General features: G+C 52.9%; 1 protein-coding gene across 5 annotated transcripts; it reads right to left on the reverse strand.

The window, feature by feature from the left end:
- Positions 1-27,880, reverse strand: WNT5A (Wnt family member 5A). 5 transcript variants are annotated; one of them, XM_033865150.2, is made up of 5 exons: positions 27,758-27,880; positions 17,414-17,547; positions 15,910-16,160; positions 11,215-11,507; positions 1-3,014 (listed from the first exon to the last, which is right to left on the reverse strand). In XM_033865150.2, the coding sequence occupies exons 1-5, from the start codon at positions 27,872-27,874 to the stop codon at positions 2,556-2,558; spliced, it is 1,254 nt and encodes a 417-aa protein (XP_033721041.2). In that variant the 5' UTR covers positions 27,875-27,880; the 3' UTR covers positions 1-2,555. The 5 variants fall into 5 exon arrangements, with proteins under 5 accessions (XP_033721041.2, XP_033721043.1, XP_033721042.1 ...); XM_033865152.2 differs by lacking the exon at positions 27,758-27,880 and adding an exon at positions 23,432-24,702; XM_033865151.2 differs by lacking the exon at positions 27,758-27,880 and adding an exon at positions 18,528-18,981.
- Positions 27,881-27,919: the final 39 nt, after the last annotated feature.

Raw genomic sequence — 27,919 nt, forward strand, 5'->3', positions numbered from 1 at the left:
TCCAAGTAACGTTTTATTTTATATTCTATCTTCCATTTGGCATAAGCCTTTCGATGTTTGTTTGTTTTCTGAACCAGTGAAATATACAAATCGCACGAGACAGAAATATGTACATGAAAAGTATAGAATAAAGGCCATAGAAGATATACATAATATCTGAATGACAAGTAGAATATTTTACATTAAATAGTTTCCTTTAAAAACTAGGATTGTTAAACTCAACTCTCTTCATAAACAGGAATCACTAAAAAGGAACAAAATCTGGTTTAGCAAATAAAAAGAACTTACTTCATGGTTTTTGTATAATAAAAACCAAAAAAGTGACATTTTAAGCTAATTAGTGCTTCTTACTTTCAAGATCTTTTGCTTGCAATTCACTGCAACTGCAGGGGAGTGAACATCCTTGTGCAACAAGAGCCGCAGGTGGCTGAGGTGATCTGAGGGCCACCCGTTCCCACGAGGGCTGCAGGAGATGTGTATCTTTCCCAACTTTTAAAGCAACAGAAGTCTGAGATAAGAACACATTTGACGGTACTCTTTGCAAAGAGGTGTCCTGGTTTAAAAAACTTTTTAAACTAGCCATATATGTTGTGAGCTGGATTTTCCTCAGGGACTCAAATAGGTACTATCAGGTCTAATGGGCACCAGTTTCCACTCTGCAAAACGCATGAAGGAAAGGGAAATGCCGACAATGCTTCTGAGTGTTGAATTATCTCTTCATTCCCATGTCTGTGATGAATAAGTAATGCCCTCTCCAGAAAGGGTACAGAAAAGGAGGATGGGGCGGGGAAGATAAAAGAAATCTTCAAACCAACAATGCACATGAGTATGAGACCTTCCGGATTCCTCAGAAACAAGGCTGCTCCGCGATGCTCAGGGCGTGATGGCGTGGAGGCCACAGCCCCAGCTCAACTCAGAAACCGTCTGCAAAAATCCCAATTGGATTGCAATGGAGGACGACAAGGCTCTAGACCCGAGTAAACTGTAGATCTAAATCACTGGCTGCACTGAGATATAATTATATCTATATTTATATATATATATGTGTGTGTATATATATATATATATATATATATATATATATGTATGTTATGTACAAGAGACTGAGATATCAGGCACCATTAAACCACATTTCCCCCCTTATAAATGCAACTGTTCAAGTCCTCTAGGAACAGTTCTGGGGTACACCTGCAGGGTAATAGGAAAGCGTGAGTGGAGAGTCTAAACACAGGATCATAACAGGGAAACGCTGCCACACCTCTGTGAAGTCCATTCGCCAAGTAATGTCATTAAAACATAGAAAACTACTGCTCCTCAAAGTAAAAGTTATAGGGGAAAACCAAAATCCCTAAGTAGCAAACTGTCTCCCAAGCGGAGCTCCTCTGTTTCATTTCCTGTCCTACTATCAGAGGGGACGCAGTGGAGCTGCCGTTTGGAAACGTGGCCGGCGTCACAGCGCAGCAAGGCATGGAGGAATCGGACAGGGCGCGGGGTCAAGTAGGGAGGGCGGATGTCACGTTTCCCCCTCAAATAGGTTTTCTGCTCTGGTGCAGCGCTGAACTGCAGGCAATTACCTTGTGGCTCGGGCTGAGGATCTGTGAATGGAATTCATTTATTAGTTTCATTGTTATCATTTATTAACCAAGTATCCCTAAGAAAATTACAGTATATTTTCCTTTACAGTCAAGTCAACCTCCCTTGCCCTTCTCCAAACAAAAAGTCTAGTACCCAGAATCGCTCGGGGATCCTTTTCCAAGTGGATAACCTAATTCCCACAACAGCGTCAAATCACTGACTTACTTAATATAAGGAGTTTTTAAGTTTTCTCTTTTTTTTTTAATTTCTGGGGCTTCCCTCCCTACTCCCCAAGTTTCAGTAGCTAGTAGAATGGACCATCTGTAGATGGAATGTTTGAGAACAGTGCGACACGTGATAAACCTTTTTTCTTTAAGGGATATGAGATTTTTGCTCTTGGACTTTAAATACCATTTTGGAAATGTTTCAGGCTGGCAGCCCCTGGGAAAGGGGCGGGGGGGGGTGTGTGGGTCTCATTGTTTTGTTTTTTTCTCAAGACCTTTCAACTTTCACCAGAGCACCGAATTCCTTTTAGTCACAGGAGCTAAGCCACGCATAGATCTGTACCACCCTCTTGCAGCTGGACGCTACCTGTCCCATATGACCCCATAGTTGAGACAAAGAAAACAGTGTTTCCTTGACCTTCCAGATGTGCACACATCTAACTGAAGGTGTGCGTTATTCCCCCCTCACCCTATATACCAGCAAAAGAAGTCTTGTCTTACTTTTCAATGATCCACAAAATAAATATTTTCTTGGTTCCCACCCCCCCTTTTTGCCAAATAATAATTATAATATTAATAATAAACCACAGAGTTCTCAGATGGGAACAGAAAGAAAAAAATGGTTCCGGTTGCAATTCTTGGGGACAAAAAATAAACAGTATTAAAGACAACAACAACAACAGAATCACTGTACTTTCTATAAATAAGTGGGTCCTGGGAGTGGGGCTGGGTGACAGGCGGGCGGCGGGGTGCCCACTACTTGCACACGAACTGGTCCACGATCTCCGTGCACTTCTTGCACTTGACGTAGCAGCACCAGTGGAACTTGCAGTGGCAGCGCTCGGTCTGCACCGTCTTAAACTGGTCGTAGCCACGGCCGCAGCACATGAGCTCGCAGCCGTCCATGCCCTCGGACGTCTTGTTGCACAGGCGGCCCTGTGTGCCCAGCGAGCCGGTGCTCTCGTTGCGCACGCAGTAGTCGGGGCTGGGGTCGATGTAGACCAGGTCCTGCGTGGTGGGCGAGTTGAAGCGGCTGTTGACCTGCACCAGCTTGCCCCGGCTGTTGAGCCGCATGGCCGCTGCGCTGTCGTACTTCTCCTTCAGGGCGTCGCCCACCTTGCGGAAGTCGGCCAACTGCAGCCAGCACGTCTTGAGGCTGCACGAGCCTGACACCCCGTGGCACTTGCAGGCCACGTCCGCCAGGTTGTACACCGTCTGTGGGGAGAAGGGGACAGTCAGCGGGCGAACTCACCCGGGAGCCCAGACTCGGGCGGGGGTCGGGTGACCGAGCTCCCCGGCTGGGTGGAGCCCTGGTCACCAGCTCAACCTGGGCCTGGGCTACTTCCCCCTCGTCCTCCATGACCAGGAGCCTTGTGTTGCCTTCTTTAAAAAGTCTGCAAAATAAATAGCCTCTTAGCCCCTCATTATTACACATCATCATAATAAACAACCACAGTGTTTGAATGGGAGCGGGGAAAAAAATTGGTTCCATTTGTCTCTTTTTTTTTTTTTTTTGCAGGGAAGAACATTGGCAGCAACTCGTACATCTTGAACACTCAGCCCAGAGCTGCTATCAGTTCCTCACCTGCGTCACCTGGATTCATCCTCACCACCAGCCCACGAGGGAAGAGCTCTATCATCTGCATCTCACAGAGAAGGGAAGCGAGACCCAGCAAGGTGAGTTACTGACCCAACCACTGGGAAGGAGCGGGGGCGGGGGTGGGGGGCAGGATTTGAAGCCAGGCAGGTGGGCTCCAAGCTCATGCTCATGACTTGGCCCTGGGCACCCAGGTGGTAAGTGGCAGGGCTGGGCAGGTGTCCAGCCCAGGTAGGATCAGGGTTCAAATTGTTCCTCACTCTTACTATCACTACTGCTGTGTGGCAGGCACTATCGTAAGAGCCTTTACGCTCTTCATCTCACTTAATGCCCCCAGCGAGGTTGTAACGTGGCCTGGATTAGATGATGGCAGTGACTCAGACAGAGGGTAAGTGGCCCGCACAGGTCGCACAGCTAGAATGTGGGAGAACCGGGCGTGGATCTCAGGTACCCTCACTCCTGCTTCTCGCACACTCCCTACTCCCTATCTGCCCCTGCCTAGGCGAAAAGCATCCATCTTGGGCCCAGGCGGACCTGGGTTCTGTCCTAATCTGTCCCTGAATTTAGGCAACAGGCTTCACCATTCTGAGCCTCCGTTTTCAATTTGGGAAGGGCACTGTGATGGTTGCAACCTCACAGCACGGTTGCAAGGATAAGATCAGGAGATGCATGAAAGTACTTAGCAGGCAGGATGCAATCAGTAAACCTGGTCTGCAGGGTGACCGTCTGGACGCTGGTCCTGGGCCCTTGCCCAGTCACCCTGGCCTCGCAGTGGCAGCACCTATGGGTCTGGCCTCACGGTGCTGTGTGCCCAGCAGTCTGGGAGGTGGCGGCTGCCTATTTATAGTGCCGACTGCCCACAGTTCCTGTGCCAGTGACCCTCCAGAGCCGGCGTGCCGCTGGTACGCTGCACAGCGCCTGTCAGGAACCTGGAGGGCCAGAGTGAGTTAGAAGGCTGCTTCTGCCCAGAACAGCTACCTTCTCCCTCCAGGGATGCATAAGGGGCTTTCTTACAAGGGGAGCTGAAGCGTACTCCCTTGATATGAAGTGTTTCAGTCCCGCTAGTCTGCAGAAGGGTTTTGCAAACCCTTCTATGTAACCTTCGCTCCCCTTTGAGGAAAATCAAAAGCTAATGTCCCAAGGAGATTCTAATATGATTTCCTGGTACAGTGTCTAACTTTCCTCCTCCCACCCCCACTACCCCGCAGAAAAACTGTCTTCCCAGTAATCTCACCCACCAGAATCCAAGCACAGTTCATTGCTCCAATTATAAAATTTCCAAAAACACTCCCCCTAGTTAAAAATCCAAATGTTAAATGAAATTCTATTGAAGGGGCTTTTCCCACTCTCCAAAATCCCCTCTCCCCACCTGGAAATCCCTTGACCTTCTCTTCTTGGTTGCTGTAAGCCCCTAAGGATCTCTCCATGAGGGAAGTCGAAGAAATCCACAAAGATGGATGAAAGCACCAAACAGGGGCAAAGTGGGGCACAGAAGGGTCAGCCATACCTGTCCTGGAAGCGTTTCTGGTCTGAGAAGCTGGGCACCCGGCATGCAGCGTAAGGTGATGTGTCCCTGATGAGGGCAAGACCAAAGTCCTAGGGCCCCAGAGAGAGCGGGACTGGCACGCCCACTCCATGGCGCGGGTCGGCTGCCGTGGGGCGTGAGTCCACACACACTGCCAGCACCACGGCAACGGGCGGCCTCGGAAAGGAGGGGCCGCACTCACCTGGAGCAACTACCTGGCCCCTCAAGGCACCACAGGTGAAATTCTCCAGAGTTTAGTCTTTCCCTGAGAACCGCCCCCCCCCCCAAATAGTTAAGATCAAACTTGAGAAGAAATGGGTTAGCTGGAATGATCTAGATAATCTTTGGCTTCCCGAAGTCCTTTGCTTCCTGTAACTAAGCTATCATTTATCAAGCACTTACCTCAGCCCTTCAATTGAACCTTATGAAATTGGATGTCAGAAATGGTGAAGTATTGGTAATAAGGTACAATCTACTATGTGATGCCAGTGAGTCCTACAGCAACCCCAGGTGATAGCTAACGCCCATTTAACAGATGTGCAAATGGGGAAACGGAGGCTCAGAAACGAACAGACAGAAAGGGATTTTAACCTAGATTTCTTTAATCCCCAAAACTATGGCCCTTTACCCTCGAGCTGTGACGCATTAGTTTCATTAAAAAAAAAAAGCGCCTGGGCTTACAGGTCAATCCACTAATTCTCCCCACGGGCTTGAAGTGGTTCTCCAGCCTCAGTTTCCCAGTTTTTAAATGAGGGGGTGTGGATGAGGGGCCCAAAGGCTCCTTCCAGGCCTCTAGCTTCACTCTGTGATTATCGTCCCTTTTCCTCACCCCAAAATACAGAAGACTGAAATCTCTGACCAGAAAGTTCCTGGCATTTACCTTGGGTTCTGTGAAAAAATAATGGCTCTGGTTTTCAGTGCTGCCAAAGTTAGGAAAAGTTTTCACCCCTTCATTATAAAGCAGCCATAAAGTGCCATGTGTTTAACCACAGGAAAAAAGGGTCTTTTTTAACGATTGTGGGCGAGCCTTTCACATCCGCATCAGGGGAAGGAAAGAATGAAACCGGGAGACTGGGGCTACCTGGCAAGGATTTCCTCTCTGCACACTGCTGAGTGGCTCTCTCCCCTCCCCAGAGCATCTCTCTGCACACCTCTGAGTGGCTCTCTCCCCTCCCCAGAGCATCTCTCTGCACACTTCTGAGTGGCTGTCCCCTCTCCAGAGCACGTCTTTGCACACTACCCAGTGGCTCTCTCCCCTCTCCAGAGCACCTCTCTGCAAATTTCTCAGTGGCTCTCTCACCTTTCCAGAGCATCTCTCTGCACAATTCTGAGTGGTACTGCCCTCTCCAGAGCATCTCTCTGCACACTTATTTTTTTTTCTTTTTTTGTGCTACGCGGGCCTCTCACTGTTGTACCCTCTCCCGTTGCGGAGCATGGGCTCTGGATGCAAAGGCTCAGCGGCCATGGCTCATGGGCCCAGCCGCTCCGCGGCATGTGGGATCTTCCAGGACCTGGGCACGAACCCGTGTCCCCTGCATCGGAAGGCAGACTCTCCACCACTGCGCCACCAGGTGAGCCATCTCTGCACACTTCTGAGTGGCGCTCTCCCCTCTCCAGAGCATCTCTGTCCACACTTCATTTTTTTGGTGTTGTTTTTGTTTTGTTTTTTTGTTTTGTTTTAGTTTTTTGCGGTACGCGGGCCTCTCCCTGTTGCGGCCTCTCCCGTTGCGGAGCACAGGCTCTGGACGCGCAGGCTCAGCGGCCATGGCTCACGGGCCCAGCCGCTCCGCGGCATGTGGGATCTTCCCGGACCGGGGCACAAACCCGTGTCCCCTGCATCGGCAGGCGGACTCTCAACCACTGCGCCACCAGGGAAGCCCTCTGTGCACACTTCTGAGTGGCTCACCCCTCTCCAGAGCACCTATCTGCACACATCTGAGTGCCTCTCTCCCCTCTCCAGAGCATCTCTCTGCAACTTCTGAGTTTCTGTCCCCTCTCCAGAGCACATCTTTGCACATTCCTCAGTGGCTCTCCTCCCTAGCCCGAGCACCTCTCTGCACACTTCTGAGTGGCTCTCTCCCCTCTCCAGAGCATCTCTCTGCACCTCTGAGTGGCTCTCTCCCCTCTCCAGAGCATCTCTGTCCACACTTCATTTTTTTTGCAGTTGTTTTCATTTTGTTTTTTGTTGTTTTGTTTTTTTGTGGTACGCGGGCCTCTCACTATTGCGGCCTCTACCGTTGTGGAGCACAGACTCAGGACGCGCAGGCTCAGCGGCCATGGCTCACGGGCCCAGTCGCTCCGCGGCATGTGGAATCTTCCCAGACCGGGGCACGAACCCGTGTCCCCTACATCAGCAGGCAGACTCTCAACCACTGTGCCACCAGGTAAGCCCACTCTGCACAAGTCTGAGTGGCTCACCCCTCTCCAGAGCATCTCTCTGCGCACTTCTGAGGGGCACTCCCCTCTCAACAGCATGTCTCTGTTCACTTCTGAGTGGCTCTCTCCCCTCTCCAGAGCATCTCTCTGCACACCTCTGAGTGGCTCTCCCCTCTCCAGATCATCGCTCTGCACAGGTCAAGTGGCTCGCCCGTCTCCAGAGCATCTCTGTGCACACTTCTGAGTGGCTGTCACCTCTCCAGAGCAGGACTTTGCACACTGCTCAGTGGCTCTGTCACCCCTCCAGACCACCTCTCTGCACACTTCTCAGTGGCCCTCTCCTCCTTCCAGAGCATCTCTCTGCACACTTCTGAGTGGCTGTCCCTTCTCCAGAGCTCGTCTTTGCACACTACTCAGTGGCTCTCTCGCCTCTCCAGAAAGTCTCTCTGCACACCTCTGAGTGGCTGTCTCCCCTTTCCAGAGCATCTCTCTGCACACTTCTGAGTGGCTCTCCTCTCTCAAGGGCAACTCTCTGCACACTTCTGAGTACCTCTCCCCTCTCCAGAGCACCTGTCCGCACACTTCTGAGTAGCTCTCTCCCTTCTCCAGAGAATCTCTCTGCACACTTCCTAGTGCCTCTCCCCTCTGCACAGCATCTCTCTACACACTTCCGAGTGGCTCTCCCCTCTCCAGCGCATCTCTCTGCACACTTCTGAGTGGCTCTCTCCCCTTTCCAGATCATCTCTCCGGACACTTCTGAGGGGCTCTCTCCCTCTCCAGAGCACCTCTCTCCACACTTCTGAGTGGCTCTCTCCCCTTTCCAGATCATCTCTCCAGACACTTCTGAGGGGCTCTCTCCCTCTCCAGAGCACCTCTCTCCTCACTTCTGAGTGGCTCTCTCCCCTTTCCAGAGCATCTCTGCGGACAATTCTGAGGGGCTCTCTCCCCTCTCCAGAGCATCACTCTGCACACTTCTGAGTGGCTCTCTCCCCTCTCCAGAGCATCACTCTGCACACTTCTGAGTGGTTGTCCTCTCTCCATAGCACGTCTTTGCACACTACTCAGTGGGTCTCTCCGCTCTCCAGAGAACCTCTGCGCACACTTTGGAGTGGCTCTCTCCCCTCTCCAGAGCATCTCTCCGGACACGTGTTCGTGGCTCTCCCCTCTCCAGAGCATCTCTCTGTACACGTGTTCATGGCTCTCCCCTCTCCAGAGGATCTCCCTGCAGACCTCGGAGAGGCTATCTCCCCTCTCCAGAGCCTCTCTCTGCACACTTCTGAGTGGCTCTCTCCCCTCTCCAGAGCACGTCTTTGAACACTACTCAGTGGCTCTCTCCCCTCTCCAGAGAACTGTGCACACTAGAGTGGCTCTCTCCCCTCTCCAGAGCACCTCTCTGCACACTTCTTAGTGCCTCTCCCCTCTCCAGAGAATCACTCTGCACACTTCTGAGTACCTCTCCCCTCTCAACAGCATCACTGTGCACACTTCTGTGTACCTCTCCCCTCTCCAGAACATCTCTCTGCACACTTGTGCCTCTCCCCTCTCCAGAGCATGCCCCTGCACACTTCTGAGTGGCTGTCCTCTCTTCATAGCACGTCTTTGCACACTACTCAGTGGGTGTCTCCACTCTCCAGAGAACCTCTGTGCACACTTTGGAGTGGCTCTCTCCCCTCTCCAGAGCATCTCTCTGCACACTTCTGAGTGGCTGTCCTCTCTCCCCAGCATGTCTTTGCACACTTGTGAGTGGCTCTACCCTCTCCAGAGCATTTATCTGCACACTTGTGAGTGGCGCTCCCCTCTCCAGCGCATCTCCCTGCACACTTCTGAACTGCTCTACCCTCTCCAGAGCACATCTTTGAACACTACTCAGTGGCTCTCTCCCCTCTTCAGAGAACCTCTCTGCACACTTCTGAGTGGCTCTATCCTCTCTCCAGAGCATCTCTCTGCACACTTCTGAGTACCTCTCCCCTCTCCAGAACATCTCTCTGCACACTCGTGAGTGGCTCTCCCCTCTCCAGAGCATCACTCTGCACACTTCTGAGTGGCTGTCCTCTCTCCACAGCACGTCTTTGCACACTACTCAGTGGGTTTCTCCACTCTCCAGAGAACCTCTGTGCACACTTTGGAGTGGCTCTCTCCCCTCTCCAGAGCACATCTCTGCACACTTCTGACTGTCTCTCCCCTCTCCAGAGGATCTCTCTGCACACCTCGGAGAGGCTATCTCCCCTTTGCACAGCATCTCTCTGCATACCTCTGAGTGGCTCTCCCCTCTCCTGAGCTTCTCTCCGCACACTTCTGAGTGCCTCTTCCCTCTCCAGAGCACCTCTCTGCACACTTTGAGTGGCTCTCCCTTCTCAAGAGCAACTCTCTGCACACTTCTGAGTGGCTCTCTCCCCTCTCCAGACCATCTCTCTGCACACTTCTGAGTGGCTGTCCTCTCTCCAGAGCACGTCTTTGCACACTACTCAGTGGCTCTCTCCCTTCCCAGAGTACCTCTCTGCACACTTCTTCACGGGTCTCCCCTCTCTAGAGCATCTCTCTGCGCACTTCTGACTGGCTCTCTCCTCTCTCCACAGCATCTCTCTGCGCACCTCTGACTGGCTGTCTCCCCTCTCCAGAGCATCTCTCTGCACACTTCTGAGTGTCTGTCCCCTCTGCAGATCACGTCTTTGCACACTACTCAGTGGCTCTCCCCTCTCCAGAGCATATGTCTGCACACGTGTTAGTGGCTCTCCCCTCTCCAGAGGATCTCTATGCACACCTCGGAGTGGCTCTCCCCTCTCCAGAACATCTCGCTGCACACCTCTGAGCAGCTCTCTCCCTTCTCCAAAGCCCTCTCTTCACACTTCTGAGTGGCTCTCCCCTCTCCAGAGCATCTCTCTACACCCTTTTTTTTTTTCCTTTTTTTGCGCTACGCGGGCCTCTCACTGTTGTGGCCTCTCCCATTGCGGAGCACAGGCTCCAGACGCGCAGGCTCAGTGGCCATGGCTCACAGGCCCAGCCGCTCCGTGGCATGTGGGATCTTCCCGGACCGGGGCACGAACCCACATCCCCTGCATCAGCAGGCGGACTCTCAACAACTGCGCCTCCAGGGAAGCCCTCTGTGCACACTTCTGAGTGGCTCACCCCTCTCCAGAGCATCTCTGCACACTTCTGAGTGGCTGTTCCTCTCCAGAGCATCTCTCTGCACACTTCTGAGTCACTCTCTCACGTCTCCAGAGCATCTCTCTGCACACCTCTGAGCGGCTCTCCCCTCTCCAGAGCACCTCGATGGGCCTGTTGGTCAGACCTATATAAAACTCAAGTCTGATAAAAATGCTCCTCGTTTTGGTAGAACTTGTGTATCTGAAAAACCCTGAATCCATCATGCCTGCTATCTAATGACACGAGGAGGGGCACGAAGAAAGCAGCGGGGAAGGTAAGTAACCCTGGAAGCTTGGGTGAGGGCCTTATGAGCTGGGCACCTACTGGCATAAGTAACTCCCCTGTCCTCCATTGAAGCCCAGCCACAAACTTGATCCCGGGCGGAGGGCAGCGAACGTCAGGAACGTTTTTACTGGTGAGCTGGCCTGGCCAGCCGTACTGTGGATCAACTACAAAGGCAAAGAAAGCTCTTTCTCAGGCCAGGTCGGGAGCACCTTGGCTGGAGGGGGCCAAGGCGGGATGCTTCCCCTCCAGGAGGCCTTTCTGGGGTGTCCACCCCTCTCCAGGGAGGCCTGTGTGTAGCTGCTTGGGGAGGGGGTGGGGGGAGAGTGGAAAGAGAGCAGCAGTGAGAGGCGGGGAGAGACCGGCAAAGCTAGGACGGGAGGCAGAGACGGGAAGAAAGGGAGACCCAGACGCAGAGACAGAGAGAGAAACGGAGAGTGGAGCACAGCACCGCCCGCCCCCAGGAGGGACGCGGCGGCGGGGATGCTCACCCTGCGGCCGGCCTCGTTGTTGTGCAGGTTCATGAGGATGCGCGCGCTCTCATAGGAGCCCTTGGCGTGGATGCGCTCCCGCTCGCGCGCGTCCACGAACTCCTTGGCGAAGCGGTAGCCGTAGTCGATGTTGTCGCCGCAGCCGCCCCACAGCCAGTCCCGCGGCAGGTCCTTGGGGCGCGCGGCGCGGCTGCAGCCACAGGTGGACAGCTCGCCCTCGCGGCAGGCGCGGCTCATGGCGTTGACCACCCCCGCGGCGCTCACGGCGTACGTGAAGGCCGTCTCGCGGCTGCCTGCGGGCGAGGACGGGTGAGTGGGCGCCCCGCGCTCCACAGCCCCGGCCGGGGCAGTGCCGCAGAGGGCGGGTGGCGGGGGACCGGCTGGCACACCGCCGAGCCCCCGCTCCTGGCTGGGGAACAAGGAGGCCCTGAGCCTCCGCCCCCTCCCCCCCGGGGGAAGGCGGGAGACATTCCCCCCACACACGTAGAAGCGACACATGACAAAGGAGTAGCATCCCTGGTACCTCTGCTCTGACACTTAAGAGCCCAAGGCAGGATTCTAAGCAGTGCTGGCCTGAGTTTTCTCTACACCTCTTATGAAAATATTCCAAACTTATTTTCCAAAATGCCCATGAAAGAAGTCACTGAGGGAAACGTAGACTTGGGGTAGACTTCCTTACACTTATTTTAATGTTTGGTATTATTTTCATTCTGAGTTACCTACAGGGCAGGAGCCTGGGAGCTGCAAGGCTTAGAGCCCCTGCAGCAGCCCCTCCCCACTCCCTGCGGCCTCGGTGGTTGAAACCCGTCTTTCCCATCCTCCATCCACAGCATCTAGCCTGTCTCAGAACAAGGCTCCTGACTTTCCCAGAGGACGTTTCTAAACCGGTCCCTAGAGAGTTTTAAATGAAACTCGCCTCTTCTCAAACCCCAAGCTGACCGGGCTGACACTTCTCACTCACGTAGGTGAGTGTCTACTTTTAAAACAGCCCACGGTTCCTTAGTGTCACTTCTGCAGCTCCCCAGCAGCCTCTGACTCCAAGTGTTAGGATAACAGCAAAAAGGAGGAACAAAAATAAAAAGGTTCTTCTTCCCCAAACTTGTAAAGAATATACAGGCCTAGAGGAAAGAAGTTCTCTCCTTCCCTAAAACGTGTAAAGAGTGTCTCCCTGTCAAACGGTTCTATAGGAGCCCTATGTGTAAGGACAAAACAAGAGGTAACCATAGACTACCTCCATCTCCACTTGCATGTGGAGACATTTCCACATGTAACAAGAAGTCACTTAAAGTATTGTCCTATGAGAGAGAGAGGGTTAACACCCGGCCAGCTGAAGCTGGACCTGGGGTGGAGGGGTGGAAGGGGGGGCAAGATGAGGGGGTCCTTAGTTTCCTCAACTATAAAATTAAGGGTATCGAACTAGATGCCTAGGGAAAAAAAGGGCCCCTTCTGGCACTAGAAGCTCTTTACCGGAAACGGTTGCTCCTATACTTAAAGAGCTTGCTAACAATCTTTTTCTTTTGGGGGGGGGTGGACAAGGGGGGAGAGCACAAGAACAGCTGACAACAGGACTCAGCCCCAACCATCCTGCAGGAAGACGGCTCTGCCCAGGCAAGTGTCCCCCAGGCTGCCCTTTTCTTGGACTTCTGCTCCACACTTCAATCCACAGCCGTTTGTGATCTCCCTTCCAGGAATAGTGATGGTTCTGATTTACCAGAGCTTCCCTCCCACATTTTAAAAAATGAATAACTTGAGGACTGTACCGGTGGTTGACAGGAGGATCCAGGAAGTTCCTGTTGGGGGGGGGGTGGTGAGGCGTGGGGGGGTGTTACAGCTACCTAGCCTGAATTGGCAAGGCAGAGAACAGCAAGGGAGTGGAGAGAAATGAGGAGAGCAGACAGATTCTAGGGAGTGATTTGAGGATTAACGCTGATAATATAGAAAATGCTGTGTCCCTGGATGGGAGACTTGTAGAATAAAGAGGTAGTCTGAGGAAGAGAGAGAAAAAGAATCCTCTGGAGACAGAGAAAATAAACCACTCCTGTATATATAGAGCACAAAAGGGCTTTTACGTAAAACACAATAATGCTGCTATTTTCATAAGTCTATCTTGAACGTATCCTTTTTTGGCCCCAGAACACAAACCTGGTAGAAATCTCTAAGCTAACTGGTCATTGCAGGGAAACGTCAGCTTGGAAAGTGCTCTTTGGCTAAAGCCTGTGGATACCGTCATCCTGGATGGAACGCTGCTGGCCCAGTTACAGCTCCCTCCCTGGGAAATCTGCATCTACTCCTATTCTCACCCTCCTTAAAAATGGCGCCTTTCTTATACATCTTTTCACAGCATGGAGACAAAGATGAGACAGAGACAAAAGCTGGAAGGAAAGGCTAGCGTGATGAAAAAACGAGAAAGCTTCCACAATGAAGAGTGGGCCCTTTATGAGGCGACGGTGTACAGCGCCTGGACTGGCCTTGAGAAAGGAGGTAAGGGGTTGGGGGTGGCAGCCTGAGTCAGACACTGGCCCCATCACAGGGTCAGATTCTCAGGGACAGGAACTGGCCTCCACGTCCCTGCTGTACTAAGTGCTCTGGAGTGGGGCACCCACACACCTAGCATCAAAGGTGTTTTAAATTTTCCCTTAGCTCATTCTCTTCCAACATACCGTTACATAGAAAAGTGAAAGCTAAGTAACTTTTCCACTATTGGTGTGGGGTCCATGTTTCTCTTCCATAAAAATCTATTCTGATTGTTCTTCTCTCCATCTCTCTCTTTGTTTTTTAAAGGCTCTGTCTGCGTTCACCCGAAAGCCACCCAGCAGTAGCTTTCTGCTCTGAGACCTCGGACACCTGAGGATCCTTGGGCAGGGTGCTCCCAGGGCCTCCGTGACTTGCTAATAGGATCTAGGAGGGCTCCCTCCTCTGAGGCCGCCACAAGGTTCCACTCCCGCCCAGTTCGATTCAACCTAGACAGTGCCACACAGCTGAGGACCAGAGAGTCGACTTCCAGGGGACAATTAAATACAGGCCTTTGTACCAAGGGTTCTGCTTGCTCCCTGAGGAAGCAGGCTCTTTGAATCTTGGACCACATTTTAAATAAATCTTCAGCAGAACTCAAATCCACTTAGCAAATGATAGCTTATTCTGAACATGTTGGCCCAAAACAGACTACGCAGGAAGAGGATCTTAAGGCTGTGCTCCAGTGACTGACTACCCAGAAAAACAGTTCCAACTGCTGTCTTCCTTCCTTGTTGCCATCGGAGGTGTATGATTTTCACTAACTAACTCATATACATGTGAAAAGCCACTCCCATAGTTTAGTGTGAGAGGAAGGCAGATAGATAGATAGATAGGGGGAACATATAAGGCAAAGGTGACGGGGGAAAGCTGACAGGTCACCATTCTGATACAGCCAAAAAAAAAGTTCTTGGGTCACTCACAATATCAAAATGCAGCAGAATTCAATCTTCACTACACTGCCAGTTAACTACATAAGGCAGCCCATAATCGGGGAAAACTCCGGTGTTCCTGAAGCTTAACTCCTAGAGTCAGAGCCCAGTACATACATTAGCACATTTTAATCATTAACAGGAAGGACAAAGCCCTATGAAACTCTGCAGGCTGAGGCTGCAGACCATTTTCCCATTCAATTAGAGGAACAGCTTCCAGTCCTGTATTATTTTAGTTTATGAAGCCGCTTGGCTCAAACATCCACTGACAACTCTTTTTTGTTCTCAATGAATGCACTTTTCAGGGTTTTTAAAAAAGCGTTTTATCCATCCATGACGGACATTAAGCCAACTTTTTATCTTCAGTCAGTATAAATAGTTAATTGCTTTGATAAATTGCTTCTTATTTTAGGAGTCACTGCAGTCATATTAATTACACAGGCTTGTTTGCATAAAAGTAAAAAGAGACCGAAAATATTCACTAGAAAACACAGACAGGACCACATCTGTCAGACTGTAGCCTATGCTATTCAACCAAACCAGAGGCAAACTGATGTGCCAAATTCTTTGCCTTTAGCCCAGTTTTAACGCCGCCACCTCCTCCCTGAATGGAATAGCAAGTTCAACAACACATTTAAAAATAAAGCATTGGACCGTGAGCCGTACGTTAAAACTTTTTAAAGTTTCTAGGCTGAGATCTGAAGCACGTGCCTTTATATCTATGGCCAACATCGCAAATGTAAATTGGATCACATCTGATTAAACTTCTTTCTGGGACTAAAAATAAAGCCTTTAACATATATCTATCATCTTGATAGCCTTAGGAAATATCTATATTAGGAAAATTGAAACCTTGTTTACTTCCAACACATCCAGCATTCTGAAAGATGACAGTTTTTAGTCTGATGCTTGGGCCACTTTAAAGTGACTCAGCTTTCCTCCTCATCTTTCGAGAGACCAAAATAAGTGTTCTGCTACTACTATTTTAAACAAAATGCTTTTTAGAAAAATTAAGTGTGCAGAAAAATGAAGGTGTCTTTGATGCCCTCCCCCATCTCCTGATTTGGGTCAAGAAGTCCAAAACTTATAATTAGATGTGGGGACAGGCATAGCACACAGCCATAATGACAAAATTCCCAAGCCACCAGCCTGCTGGAAGACTCCCTCCATACCAAGCTTGTAAGTAACACTAAAGACTTCTCCTAGGAGAAAAGTTTCTACATATTTAAAAATACATTAAATGGTTTCCTACCTATCTGCATGACCCTGCCGAAGACTGAGGTGTTATCCACGGTGCTGCAGTTCCACCTCCGGTGTCGGAACTGATACTGGCATTCTTTGATGCCTGTCTTTGCGCCCTCTCCGATGTACTGCATGTGGTCCTGATACAAGTGGCATAGTTTCTTCTGTCCTTGAGAAAGTCCTGCCAGTTGGCTGCACAGAGGCTGTGCTCCTATGATATATACTTCTGACATCTGAACAGGGTTATTCATACCTAGCGACCTAAAAAAGGGGGGGAGATGTGCATTCAAGATTTACGTGAACTCTCAAGGTGGGCCCCCTGAAAACATGTCAGCAATACATAGTTTTAAGCACACAGATGCTTTTTCTCTCCTGCTTGTCCTCATGACAAAGTATGAGAAGGGCTTCATAAAACTCCTCTGTTTAAACTCCACTCAGAAAACAGAGGTATTGTGTAGTCCCCATCCCGCCATCTGGCTCCTCCGTTAGAGTTTTCACTCCCTTCCTTGCCCCTCGCCGCCATATACCTGAAGCAGAATTTCACAGAATTCTGAAATCCACACCAGAGAAGGGGGAAGTGGCAGTTTGGGGTACGGGCCTCTGACATTAAAGAAAATGACTCACTTTGCCCCACAAACTGGACCGATCTGCCTTGAAAAATGTATGAATGCCGAAAGTAGACACAATTAGACACGGGTAGGAGATAGATAGCAGTTCCTTTTGACTGATGGAAGAACAGTAGGACAAGTGTACTGAAGAATACTTGTCCTACCGAAGAAAAATTCAGCCCGTTCCGGACATTTTAAAAGGGCTCCTTATGTGATTGTGAAAGACCCAAGACAGGGTATCCAGTGAACAGAAGTCGTGTTTGACAGTCAGAAAAATGCTGTTCATTTACAGCGAAAAAATATCCAGAACGCCGTCAAAAATAATCCCCTGGATATACTGCAGTCTATCTTCAAGGCCCCTGCCGGCAAGAAACCCTCGTTTAGGGACATTCGACTACTTCAAGTTGACCTCCTTTTGATCAAATTTCAAGCCCCAAATACCCACTTGGAGGTTAGCTGTCTTCCTACAACTCTGCCTACCTCAGACCCTGAAGGTTAATAACCTCAAGTGACAGAAAATAAACGCTGGAACTCACTTTTACTGCCTCGAGGTGGCAAAAAGTAAATTTTATAGATAGGCTTACAATTATTAGAGAAGTGAATTTCGGTTCCCCTTTATTACATGATGTCCTACAAGCATACCTCTGAACAAGGACCTCATAGAAAAAGGTCTGAATTTATAGGTTCTGATTCCCTATGGAGCTAAAGATGAGCTTCAAAGCATTAGCAAATTTAAAAATGTTTTGATTTAAAGATACATATATATGTATATATATACCTGTATAAGAGATATATATATATATATGTATTAGATAAATGCACCCAAACTCACGACTCAGCTTTAAATACTGCAGCATTATACAAACGAATCTTTAAATAAAAGAGTATGCACATAGAAAAACTTACCACCAAGAATTGCCTTCTATTACGACCTGGGCGAAGGAGATAAATATGGCCAAAGCCATTAGGAAGAACTTGGAAGACATTGCCCTTCCAGCCGTCCCCAAAGCAACTCCTGGGCTTAATATTCCAATCGACTTCTGGAGAGGGAAGAAAGGAGCAGATGTTTATTGCCTCTCAGATAATTTTCAAGCATACAAGTTTAAACAACGGAAGCATCCGGGGTCTCTTAAGTTTACTGCTGATTGACTGCGCTTCTCCTCCGTGAGTTTTTTGATGGCAAGATATAGGCAGTTTCTTTTTCCAAATTAATCCACCCACGCAACCTCACCAGGAAATCTGATTTCGCTGGGATCCTGCGCGCGGGGCACGCCAGCGATTACAAACATGTCTCAATGCTGTTGAGTCAAAACCCCGGTGCCAGGCGCTGCCTCCTTCCTGCTTGCTCACGTCCCGCACCCCCTCGCTCCCCTCTAGTTCGCGCTGCGCTGAGTCCCTCCTCGGGAATTCACTCAGGAACCCGCTGCCACCCTCGTCCGCTCCCCGACCTGGGCAGAGCAACAAGTGGAGCCGGAATTAATTCCATGGGCGAGAGGAGCGCAAAGGCGAGAGGATCGCGCCGCCGGCGGCTGCGGAGGAGGCGGAGTGGCCGGGGTGGGGGGTGGGGGCAGCACGCGGGGGGGGGGGGAGGGCAAGGGGTGGGGGGCGAGGCCCCCGGGAGCAGCGCGCGCGCGAGTGCCCAGCTGGGAAATGCGGCTCCGAATTAACATCGTCTGTTTCATAATCAGTTTACGGCCCGCTTTGGGGCCAGCCACTTCCAGAGGGGGAAGGGCAGCCCGGGTTTCCTTAGAACGCTCTTCAGCCAGACTGGAGGGGGGAGAAGGAGATGGGGGGGGGCACAGGGGATAAGGGGGAGAGCGAGGTGCTCTCCCAACCAAGGAAAGCGGAAAACAATGCCCTCTCCCCTGCCTTCGGCCTCCTCCTTGGACTCAGTGTACCCCAGAGAAGGGATATACCCCAGAGGAAAGAAGGAGGTCTGGGTCCCGCTGTCCCGAGAGACGGGATCCCTCGGCCCTCCCCGCAACCCTCCCCCAAATTCTGATTTTCTCACTCCCCCTACCGCCCCCCTCCGATCTCCACTCCTGGCAGCTGCCACGGAGAAAGGGGAAAGGAAGCCAAGAGGGACTCCAGTTTCCTTTGGTCCGGGTCTGGAGTTGACCATCTCTCTATCGCGACACCGTGAGCCTGGTCCTGGAACAGCGCTACCCCACCCTCCAGCCCAATTCGGACTTGGTTGGGTCAGTCCCGAAAGGTGAGGGTCCAAGGCGAGGCCAGAGCCGGTGCGAGTGAGCCCCCGCCGGCGGGGCCAGAGATGCTCCCGCGCCTCAGCTGAGTCCCTGCATTCCAGGGCGCCAGGGCCCTTGGCGGCGAAGGTTCGCGTCGTGAAGAATTTCGGAGGCAGGGGGCGGCCTTGGAAGCTTCCGCTGCCGTCCTCCCCACTGGTGACTTCTCCACCTGTAGGCGGCGGCGGAGCGAGGCGGTGGAGGGTGCGGGTGGGAGGAGCGGGTTTCCAAAATCCCCTTTTACATCTCTGATAAGGGTAACCCGGCCGCGCTGCGCCACCCGCAACCCCCGAGGGAGCCCCTTCCTCGGAAAAGGGAAGGTGAGCCTCCTCCAGGCGGCAGAACGGCCTGGCCTGGAACCTGCGCCGGAAAAGAGATCGAGGGAACCTAGGCAGCCGTGGAAACGCGAAGGGGCTCGGGAGCGCGCCACAGCTTTTCCCTGCCAGCCGCCCTTTTGGCCCAGACTCCTTGGGGCTCCTCGAGAGGAAATGCTTATGTGGTCCCAGTGCCCGCTACCCAGGGCTCCGCGCCTGTGTCCCACTCGTCCCTAAAACGCCGCAAAGCCCGGGGAGCATCCCGGAGAATAGAAACCTGGGGTTTCCCCAGCCCAGCAGAGAGAAGGCTCCGTCTTCCTCCCCACCCCCGCCCCAAGTGTCAAGTTTCCTCCAGGGGAGGGGGTTGGTTGCGAGGGCTGCCTTCGCGCGCGGCCCAGGCTGCGAAGTCTCCTCTCCCCAGCGGCGGCCAGGACCGCGCGCGCACACATTCATACACACACTCACGCACATTCACACACTCACTCGTCCACAGACACACACGCTCCGACGTGCTTCCAAGGAGGCGGCAGAGATCGCTGCGGGCCGCGCGCACTTTCCGAGCTTCCCGACGGGCGGGGCGCGTGGGGCGGGGAGCGGGCAGTGGAGAAATTGGTAACAGATTCGGCGGATTACTGCGGATCTCTTTGTTAGAGGCGAAGCCACACAAACCGAACCCACTCTCGGCCCGACGACCCCGGGGCGAGTCCACTCGTTCACAGAATGGGGGCCACCTGGGAGCGAGCCATTTGGTTTGTGCGACTCGGGTCTCTAAGCGCCAGGCTGGGGGTAGGCCGGAGGTGTCCCAAAGGGGATCCGGCAGGAGAGCCCCGCGAGTCTCGTCTCCACTTAACCCCGTGTGCTTGGCCGGAAACACCTTGGTCCTCTTCCCGCTCCAATCCCCGCGCAACCCAGAAAAGGCCCCACAAGTTTGAAAGACAAGGAACCCACAGCAAACACAGTTCACAGTAGGGTGAACGTCCCTGCCTGTTTGCCAAGAGATCTGATCCGAAAAGAGTACGAATAAGACCTCTCCGGAGACTGTTAACACCGAGGGTAAAACAAAAGTTCTGGGGAGAAGCTGAGTTTACCAAAGAACGGACTAAAAGTTTTTGAACAATTTCAGGGCCCAAGGAAACCGACTTTGTAAGGATCCTTGGAATCTGTTCCTAGTGTGCGACAAGTAGGAGGGTTGCGGGCATTTGAGAGGTTCAAGCACAGGGGAGGGGTGAGGTGGGGGTAGGGCGTTCGTTCGCACGCCCTTGTTTCCAGCCTCAGAACAGATCCATAACCCTTCTTGAGAGAGAGAGAGAGAGAGAGAGAGAGAGAGAAATCCGTCACACTAGTTCAGAGGACGTTTGGGGCAGCAGAAAGCTTCGGAACGCACGCGCAAACTCGCGCGGCACCCAAGTCCGAGGCCGGAGGCCACTAAAACGAAATTCCCCGGAGGGAGGGCGAAGATTCTGGACCCTCGGCCGACGGCGCTACCTCACTTGATCTGGGTATCCCCTGCCACCTCCACCCTCAGCCCCCACCCCCAGTCTCTGGGAGCGGAAATGATGGAGAAACTGGGAGGAAGAAATTAGATTGACCTGGGCTCGCGCTGGCGAAAAGCACAGGAAACCCCAAGAATCCCAGCTCTTTGTGGGAGATAAATTTTGTTTTCCCCCCCACCTGCGATCTCTCCTGAAAGCAAGGAAAGAGACGGCGAAAATTGCAGAAGAAAAATCAGTGGCAGCCACAAAATTGGGGCGTCCTGCCCAGGGGAACGCCGCTGTGAGAAGCAGGAGGGGATGATGGGCTGAAAGGAGGTCCGCTTTGGGGGAGCAGACAAGGAGCCAGCGCTCCGCCAAGGGTGCCTCGGGAAGTGTCCACAGCGCTGCGTGCTGGGGGGTGGCGGGGGCTGTGTGGAGCGGAGGAGAGAGGAGGTGGAGGAGGGAGCTCCTTGAGCCCAAATCAGTGCAAGGAAGGTGTGCAGCCTCTGATTGCCCTGTCTCAGAACTGACACCAGGTCCGGTAACAGGGCATATCCAAGGGAAGAACGGTGGCCAAGTCTAGTTCTGTTCCTTGCCTCACCTCATCCATCCCCAGACAAGGCTCTCCAGACTGCAAGACAACTCTCTCTCTGTCTCTCTGTCTCTCTCTCTCACACACACACACAGATGCCACTTCCACCTTCCCACACAAGATGTCTAGCTCTCTCTAGCCACAGGCTCTCAACTCTGTCCAGAAGAGCTGTTTGTCGGCAGAAGGAGAAAGAAAATTAAAGAACACTTCAACCCCCACTCTTCAGAGGCAGTTTCAACTCCACTTTTTAATAGACAAGAAACAGACCGAGAGGGAGAGAAAGCACCACTTGTCCTGGACCACAGGGAAAACTGGTGAGAGCGCCAAGGCCAGACCAGAGACTTCCTAGGGTGACGCTCCTGTTCCTTGCTATGCCCTGGAGAAGCGGTACCAATCCTTCTTCCACTTGCCCGAGCCCCATTTGCTGCGTCGCACCCTTGGCCCCTTCCTTATTAACGCAGCCGCCCAGTGCAGCTTGGCCTCTGGGGGCCTCCGAGGGCCCCTCCTGGGAGAGTGGGACCTGGTGATCTGAAGGGATGTGCTTGCAGAGCCAGAGGTGGGAGGAAGAGGCGAGCAGCTGCCCGCCGGCCCAAGGAACCGAGACTCCAAGACGTCCTACCTCAAGGCAGCCAACAGGGGGCAGCCGGTACCGCACAGCGAGGAAGAAAAAGACTTCAGGACTAGCTGAGGTCTGGCGCACCGTACTAACCCCTTGTGCACCGGGGAGCTCCGCTGAGCGGAGGGAAAAGCAAGGGACTCTGGCTGGGCCTCCTGGGCAGGGTCTTCCTTTGTGGAGACGGGCCTGGCTAAGTAAGGCTAGTATATCCAAGACCCGAGAACAACTGACCTTCTACTCCGCCCCAAAACACGCAGGGCACAGATCCACACACTCGGACACACAATTTCCACTGCCTCCCATCGCCTGCGCGCTTTCTTTCAGCTTTGGCCCCTCGGAACTCCCCTGGCAGAGATTGTCTAGAAACAAAATCTCCGCATCTGGCTGGAGCAGCCTTGAACGTTGGCGGGAGGGCAGGGGTTGAAGAGGTGCGACCCCACCGCTGGCTCCAAGTGACTTCCAAACAGTAAGCTGTCCATTTAAAGAAAGACGAGGGAGGAGAAGGGACCCTGATGCCAGGCTGCGATTGGAAAGTAAAACAAGGCCACAGGGTCTCCCAAGTTTGGGGGTTTTAAAAACGGGGTTTTTGGTGGGGGGGGGGGCTTGTTTGCTTTAGGAAACATCTTAATTACAATTCCAAGCTTATTTTCTAGAAAAACTGAAAAGGGGAGAGATCAAGAAAAATGAAAATAAGGATCGAAGCTTGGAGGACAGAGAGGAAAAGTTGTTCGGAAAATAGCAAGTTATACCGCAGGAAGAAATGTTAACTTTCTGTAAAAGTGAACTCTCGGTGACCCTCGGAGTGTGTGACTCGGCTTTAACATACAACTGACAATTAAAACAAACAAGAGTTCACAAACTGCCCCCCGCCCGCTCTCCCAACGCGGAGGCCCAAATGTTTCTAAAGGACAAGGCAGATTCCGCGCAGGGGGCCGGGGCGCGCTCTCCCAGCGGACAGGATTAGAGCCACCACTGCCAGCCCTCCCCGCCCCCATCACTGCTGCAAACTGCGGAGCTCACCCAGTGGCAACTAATAATGCTAATAACGCGACCCCGTTCCCCGAGCCAGGGTGCACGCTGGCCCCCTGCCAGGCACTCTTAAAGGCACAGGGCCTGCAGCGCTTGGGTCCCCGGCTGCGTTGAGCTTGCAACCTGGCCTCTGGCTGCAGAGGGCGAGAGGTGCGCTGCTCGGCACAGTCGGCCCCTAGTCCAGCTTCACGGTCTCTCAACCAAGGAGTCCCCTTCCCCTTTCTGAGCCCTGGCTGCACACCTTCTCTGTGCCCGCGCTTGGTAAATATTTGTTGAATTGAATCATTATGCTGTTACTGAAATATACAGAGTAAATTACACTCGCGTTTCTCAGGGCAAAAGGAAACTCATCCGTGAACCGCTGTGTTTCTGTCTCGTCTCTTCCCCACTTTTTCTCCAAAGTCTAAAAAGTTTGCAGAACGTTTGGTGGGACCAGGTCTCCTGGGAGGCCGAGGCAGTGCGCGGGGCGGGGGTGGGGGGGTAGCGCGGCAGGGAAAGGGTAGGGGTCCCTGCCAGCTACGCGGGAGTTCTAAGCCTCTCCAGGCATTAGGAGAACTGGCGGGGGAGGGATAGGAATAGGTGGAGGGGGGGCGGGATATTTAGTTAACTTCCAAAAGAAAAAAAAGTGGCGAGCGTCGGCGGAGCACAGAACACCTACCTTCATTGCGAGGGGGAGGGGGCGCGGGGAGGAAGTCGCCGCAAGACCGAGGGCAGCCGAAGAATCTGAGCGGAGCGGCCGGGTTAAGCCTGGAGGGACGATCCGGCGCAGAGCTGCGTGCTCCTCCAGGGCGCGTCGGGCAGGCTCAGGGGATTGGAGCCCAAGCGGTCACTGGCATCGAGTCTGGGTGCCTGAGCCGGAGCAGCGCTGGGATGCGTCCGTGAACCGAGGGGCGCCGAAGTCCGCCTGCCGGCAGCAGGAACAGGGCCCGGCCAGCGCGCAACAAGGGAGCCGCGGGTCCGGCGAGGGCGCGCAGGCGACTGTTTCGCGGCGAGGCGCTCCCTCTCCAACGTCCATCAGCGACGGCGGTAATTAGGGCTTTCCAACCCCAAATGTGGGCGTGATTGTGCAAAATACTTTACAACAAATAAAAAAAAAATCTTCACAAGCGGGTGAAAAAAATGCCCCACAACTCAACTCTGGCCCGGGGCGGGGGGGTGGGGGAGGCGATCCGTGCGCCCAGGTGCCCCCAGTTCATTCACACCACGGATTCTGCAGACTCCTGGCGGCTCACGCCTCCTGATCTCCAGCTCCTCCTCTCCAAGTCTGTGGCAGAAACGTCTGCTTCCAGGCGCTGCTCCTGCGGCCGCGAGTGAGTGTGTGGATGTCTGTGTACACACACAGACACACACCCAAACACACACACACACCCACACGCACTGCAGCTTGGGGGCCACAGAACAATCAGGCGCGCATGGGTTTTTCTCCGGGAGATGCCGCTGAAAATGCAGAAGTCGCCATCCGAGCTGCAAGAGTCAGCGCCAACTTTTGTCCTTTCATTTTAGGGTTTGGTAAAAAGGGGGAGCAAACTGGGTAAAAGTTGTCCCCGAAAGTTCTGCCTCCAGTGGGTTCGGGGACGATGCGCGACTGCCCCAGGGGAGACACTGGCTCCCCCCTCCCAACCCCCTTCTTTCCCTCTTCTGGTTAATCCCCCTCTTTTCCCCGCCTTTCCAGGGCGAAGAGGCGCGCGGGCACCGCGGCCGTGGGGCTAGAGAGGGGCAAGGGCGAGGGACTCCGCGGCGGCTGTTCAGCTCCGGCGGTCCATGGCCGGCGTGGCTCCCCACCTCCTCGTTTGGCGCCGGGACGAAGGGGCGGGAGAGTGAGCAGGCGGGCGGCGGGCGGTCGGGGCACGGCGGCGGCGGGAGGAGCTCGCTCGGCAGCGGCCGCACGGAACCGGACTCCGGGCGGCGGAGGCGGCGCCTCGGAGCTTGCAGCAGCCTTCCACGCGATCCTGCGCCCCACAGACAGACTGACCGACCGCAGGGACCACGTACCCCCCACCCACCCCCCGGCCTCCCTCTCTCCCTCACTCTCTCCGGACTCCTCTTTCCCCTGGTGTTCTCAGAGAAAAAAAAAAAATTTTTTTTTTAAGTTTTAGAACCAAAGGCTGCTGGAAAAGGGGGGAGGGGAGGGGAGGGGAGACAGAAAAAAACTCAACTTTGTCTTTGCGCATGCGTGCTGAGGCCGACCTATGACAAACTCTGCAGGATTTTAAAGCCGTACCACGAGCTGGGGTGCAGGGGGGCGGGATACACACCCTGCTCGATCCCCCTGCTTTTGGCTCCCCATCCCCCAGGCGTCTGCTGAGAGAGAGAGAGGTCCACTCCGCAGCCGCTGCCTGACCGCCGCCCGGCCCTCTGCTCTCCTTCCAAAACCGCCTACCCAATGGAAGCTGAACCCCAACTTCAGCCTGGACCCCTTGGCTCACCTGTCCAAGGCCGCTCGCACTGGGGCTGCACAGGGGGCTGTCGCCATGACACGGGATCTCTAGCAGGACCTCCTTCCCATTCTTAACCTTGGGGGAGGGTCCCTAAGCCCGGGGGCTGGAGACGAGGACAGGCGCACACATCCTGCCCCGCCCCCAGTGTAGGAGATCTGGGTGCTGGGGTGCGCGAGTGAGCATCTGGCTGCGACCCAACGCATCCAGAAGCGACCCGTGATCCTGCCGGGTTGCATCTTGGCTGGTCCCCTCAGGTGAAAAGGCTGCGAAGTTCGGCAAAACCAGGTTCTGCAGGGCACCGCAACGTGCAGGCACTTCCAGACACCTGTGGTTTGGGCGACCCCGATTGGGCGGGGTTGGTGGACGTGTGACCCCTACCTCCCGCACGCCAGGGGTGCCACCCACAAACAGTGGTTCACATTGGAGTGCAGTTCTTGTTCTCAGCCCTCCCCATCCTCAACCCAAGGTGGAAGACACACACACACACACACACACACACACACACACACACACACACACGCACGCACACACACACACACCCGCACACACTGGATTCAATTTCTGCCATACATCTGGCATGCCCTTGACCTTAAAGCACAAAACCCTTGGCCTGGGTACTTGGGGCAGTGGCTGTTTCGTTCTTTCCATCCCCCACTCCAATCTCTGGCTGACCACCCCAGGGCGATGCTGCCCCACCCTCTGCAAGTCCCTTCCTGACCCTTACTTGTCCCAGCTGCCTGTACCCCTCCAGGGTCCTGGCCTTTGCTGGGCACACCAGAATGGCAGTGTGGGCTTCCCACAACTACAAGAGAAGCCCTGGCTTCCTCCGGGGACGATTTCTTTCACCAGGGACGCATGCAGACTTAAGAAGGGGGAACCCAACTTTATCATAGATGCCCTTGGGACATCTCCCATTCACCTGAATCCCCTCTCCCTTCACATTCTCTAGGCCTTGACCACATAGTGGCTATTTTCCAATTTCTAATCTAGCCTTAGATCTGCCCATGGGAATGAGGGTCTAAACAAAGAAGGGTCCCCTCCTGGCAAACTGCCCCTGGGCAGTCAGTGTCTCTCCGCAGTTCCCTCCCTCCAGCTCTTTGGCCCAGCGGCTGGCAGCCTGGATTCTCTGGGCTGTGGGGAACACACCCTCCTCCTGGGCTGGCACCCCAGCAATGCTCCGCAGCATGGCTTCGGACCCAGTTCACCCACGGAGGCTCTGATAAATGTCAGGAAGTAAAGTGACTAAGAATAGAGTTCCCAAAGGGTGCTGAGCTGAAGCCCCCCACGTGGGGGGCACCTGAGTGCTGGAGGTAGAATGCTTATAAGATCCTATTCTGAGAATTTGCTCCAGAAACACTAGCTACCTAACCACAAACCTTAAAAAAAAAAAAAAAAGTTATATTCTGAATTATCAGAATAATTGCCGGCTTCTCTCTAATTGCCTTTGTTAGTTAGCCTTTGTTAGCCCCAAGAGTTTCATATCCTGTTTTGCTGTCTTTCCTCTAGTGGGAACTGGTGCTAGGTTATGGTTGAGTGTAAACTCTGCAGTCTGGAGTTCCAGTCCCAAATCTGCCTCTTTCCAGCTGTGAAACCTTAGACAAGTCATTTAGCCTCTCAGAATCCTCTTAAACACACACATATGACAACACAAATATTGATTTTGTTACAATACAAACAAACAAAACCCAGAGAAATATAATGACCTCGCCACACAACAAAGAAAAACAGAAACATGATGACCTACCTGGTAGGAGAGCAGTGAAAACGAAACAGATGACCTTGAAAATCAGGGGTGCAGTGAGAATGAACAGTGATGCTTCTGGAGAACTTAGCAGGGGTCAGGCACGCACTGGGCACTGAATACCTGCTACTCTACAAAAAGCAGCTCTGAAAACAGGTTTTTAAGCTCCTTTGGTGGCAAAGCTGTACCTCCCATGACAAGATCATTTATAGTCTTAATTTATCCCAGTTGGAGTGAATGTTCGTACTCTTCACAGACGAAATATGAACGATGTTGGGTTACCGGGTACTTCCCCAGACCTCACCGGGGCTATGTGCAAACGAAATAATCATATGCCCCATTCTATCTTTCAAAAAAAATTCCAAAATTTCCAACAAACCAGTCTATCCCCAAGCAGTTCAGATAAAGGGTTGTGAATTTCATCTGATGAAATTAATATTGGGTGTGCTGAGATTATACCCCACGAGGATGCAATAACCTCTGTGACAGTGTTTTTCATGGCTGCAACTCCAGTGCTCAGAACAGTGCCTGGCACTTGGTAGGTGCTCAACAGTATTTGTTGAACGACCAAATGAATGCATGAATGGATGAAGGAATTCTTTCCAGGGGAAAATGTCAAGGGAGACCAACTGTGAAATCCACTGAGAACCTTCAACCAGGTTCTGCTCTGGAAAGTCGGGCTCCGTTGTAAGAACCAGTCCCACCATGGGTGCTGGTTAATTTGGCTGTGAGAGGAGCAGACAGTTGGAAGGAGGCAAATGGATGCCTCTTCACCTCCACCTTCAAATATTCTCGTTTAACCTACCTCCAATTTGTGGAACTCCATGGTTTCCCTTTGCAAACCGCGTGTGCATTTGGGTGTGTGCACACAGATTGAGTCATCTGCAGACACACTGGCAAGGCATCGCCATACTCCACTCATTAAAAATGCTTTTGAGTCTGTGGAACAAATAAATCAATATTTTTG

Source organism: Tursiops truncatus, chromosome 10 (genome assembly GCF_011762595.2).
Source record: "Tursiops truncatus isolate mTurTru1 chromosome 10, mTurTru1.mat.Y, whole genome shotgun sequence".
In the NCBI taxonomy this organism is placed as follows: Eukaryota; Metazoa; Chordata; class Mammalia; order Artiodactyla; family Delphinidae; genus Tursiops; species Tursiops truncatus.

Coding starts and splice junctions, on each gene's coding strand:
- WNT5A (XM_033865149.2), bottom strand. CDS start 18,189: ATGAAACAGACGATGTTAATTCGGAGCCGCATTTCCCAGCTGGGCACT. Junction 17,548..17,955: donor CCACTTGTTGCTCTGCCCAG/GTCGGGGAGCGG, acceptor TTCCCTCTCCAG/AAGTCGATTGGAATATTAAG. Junction 11,508..15,909: donor CGGCAGGGTCATGCAGATAG/GTAGGAAACCAT, acceptor CCTCGCCCGCAG/GCAGCCGCGAGACGGCCTTC.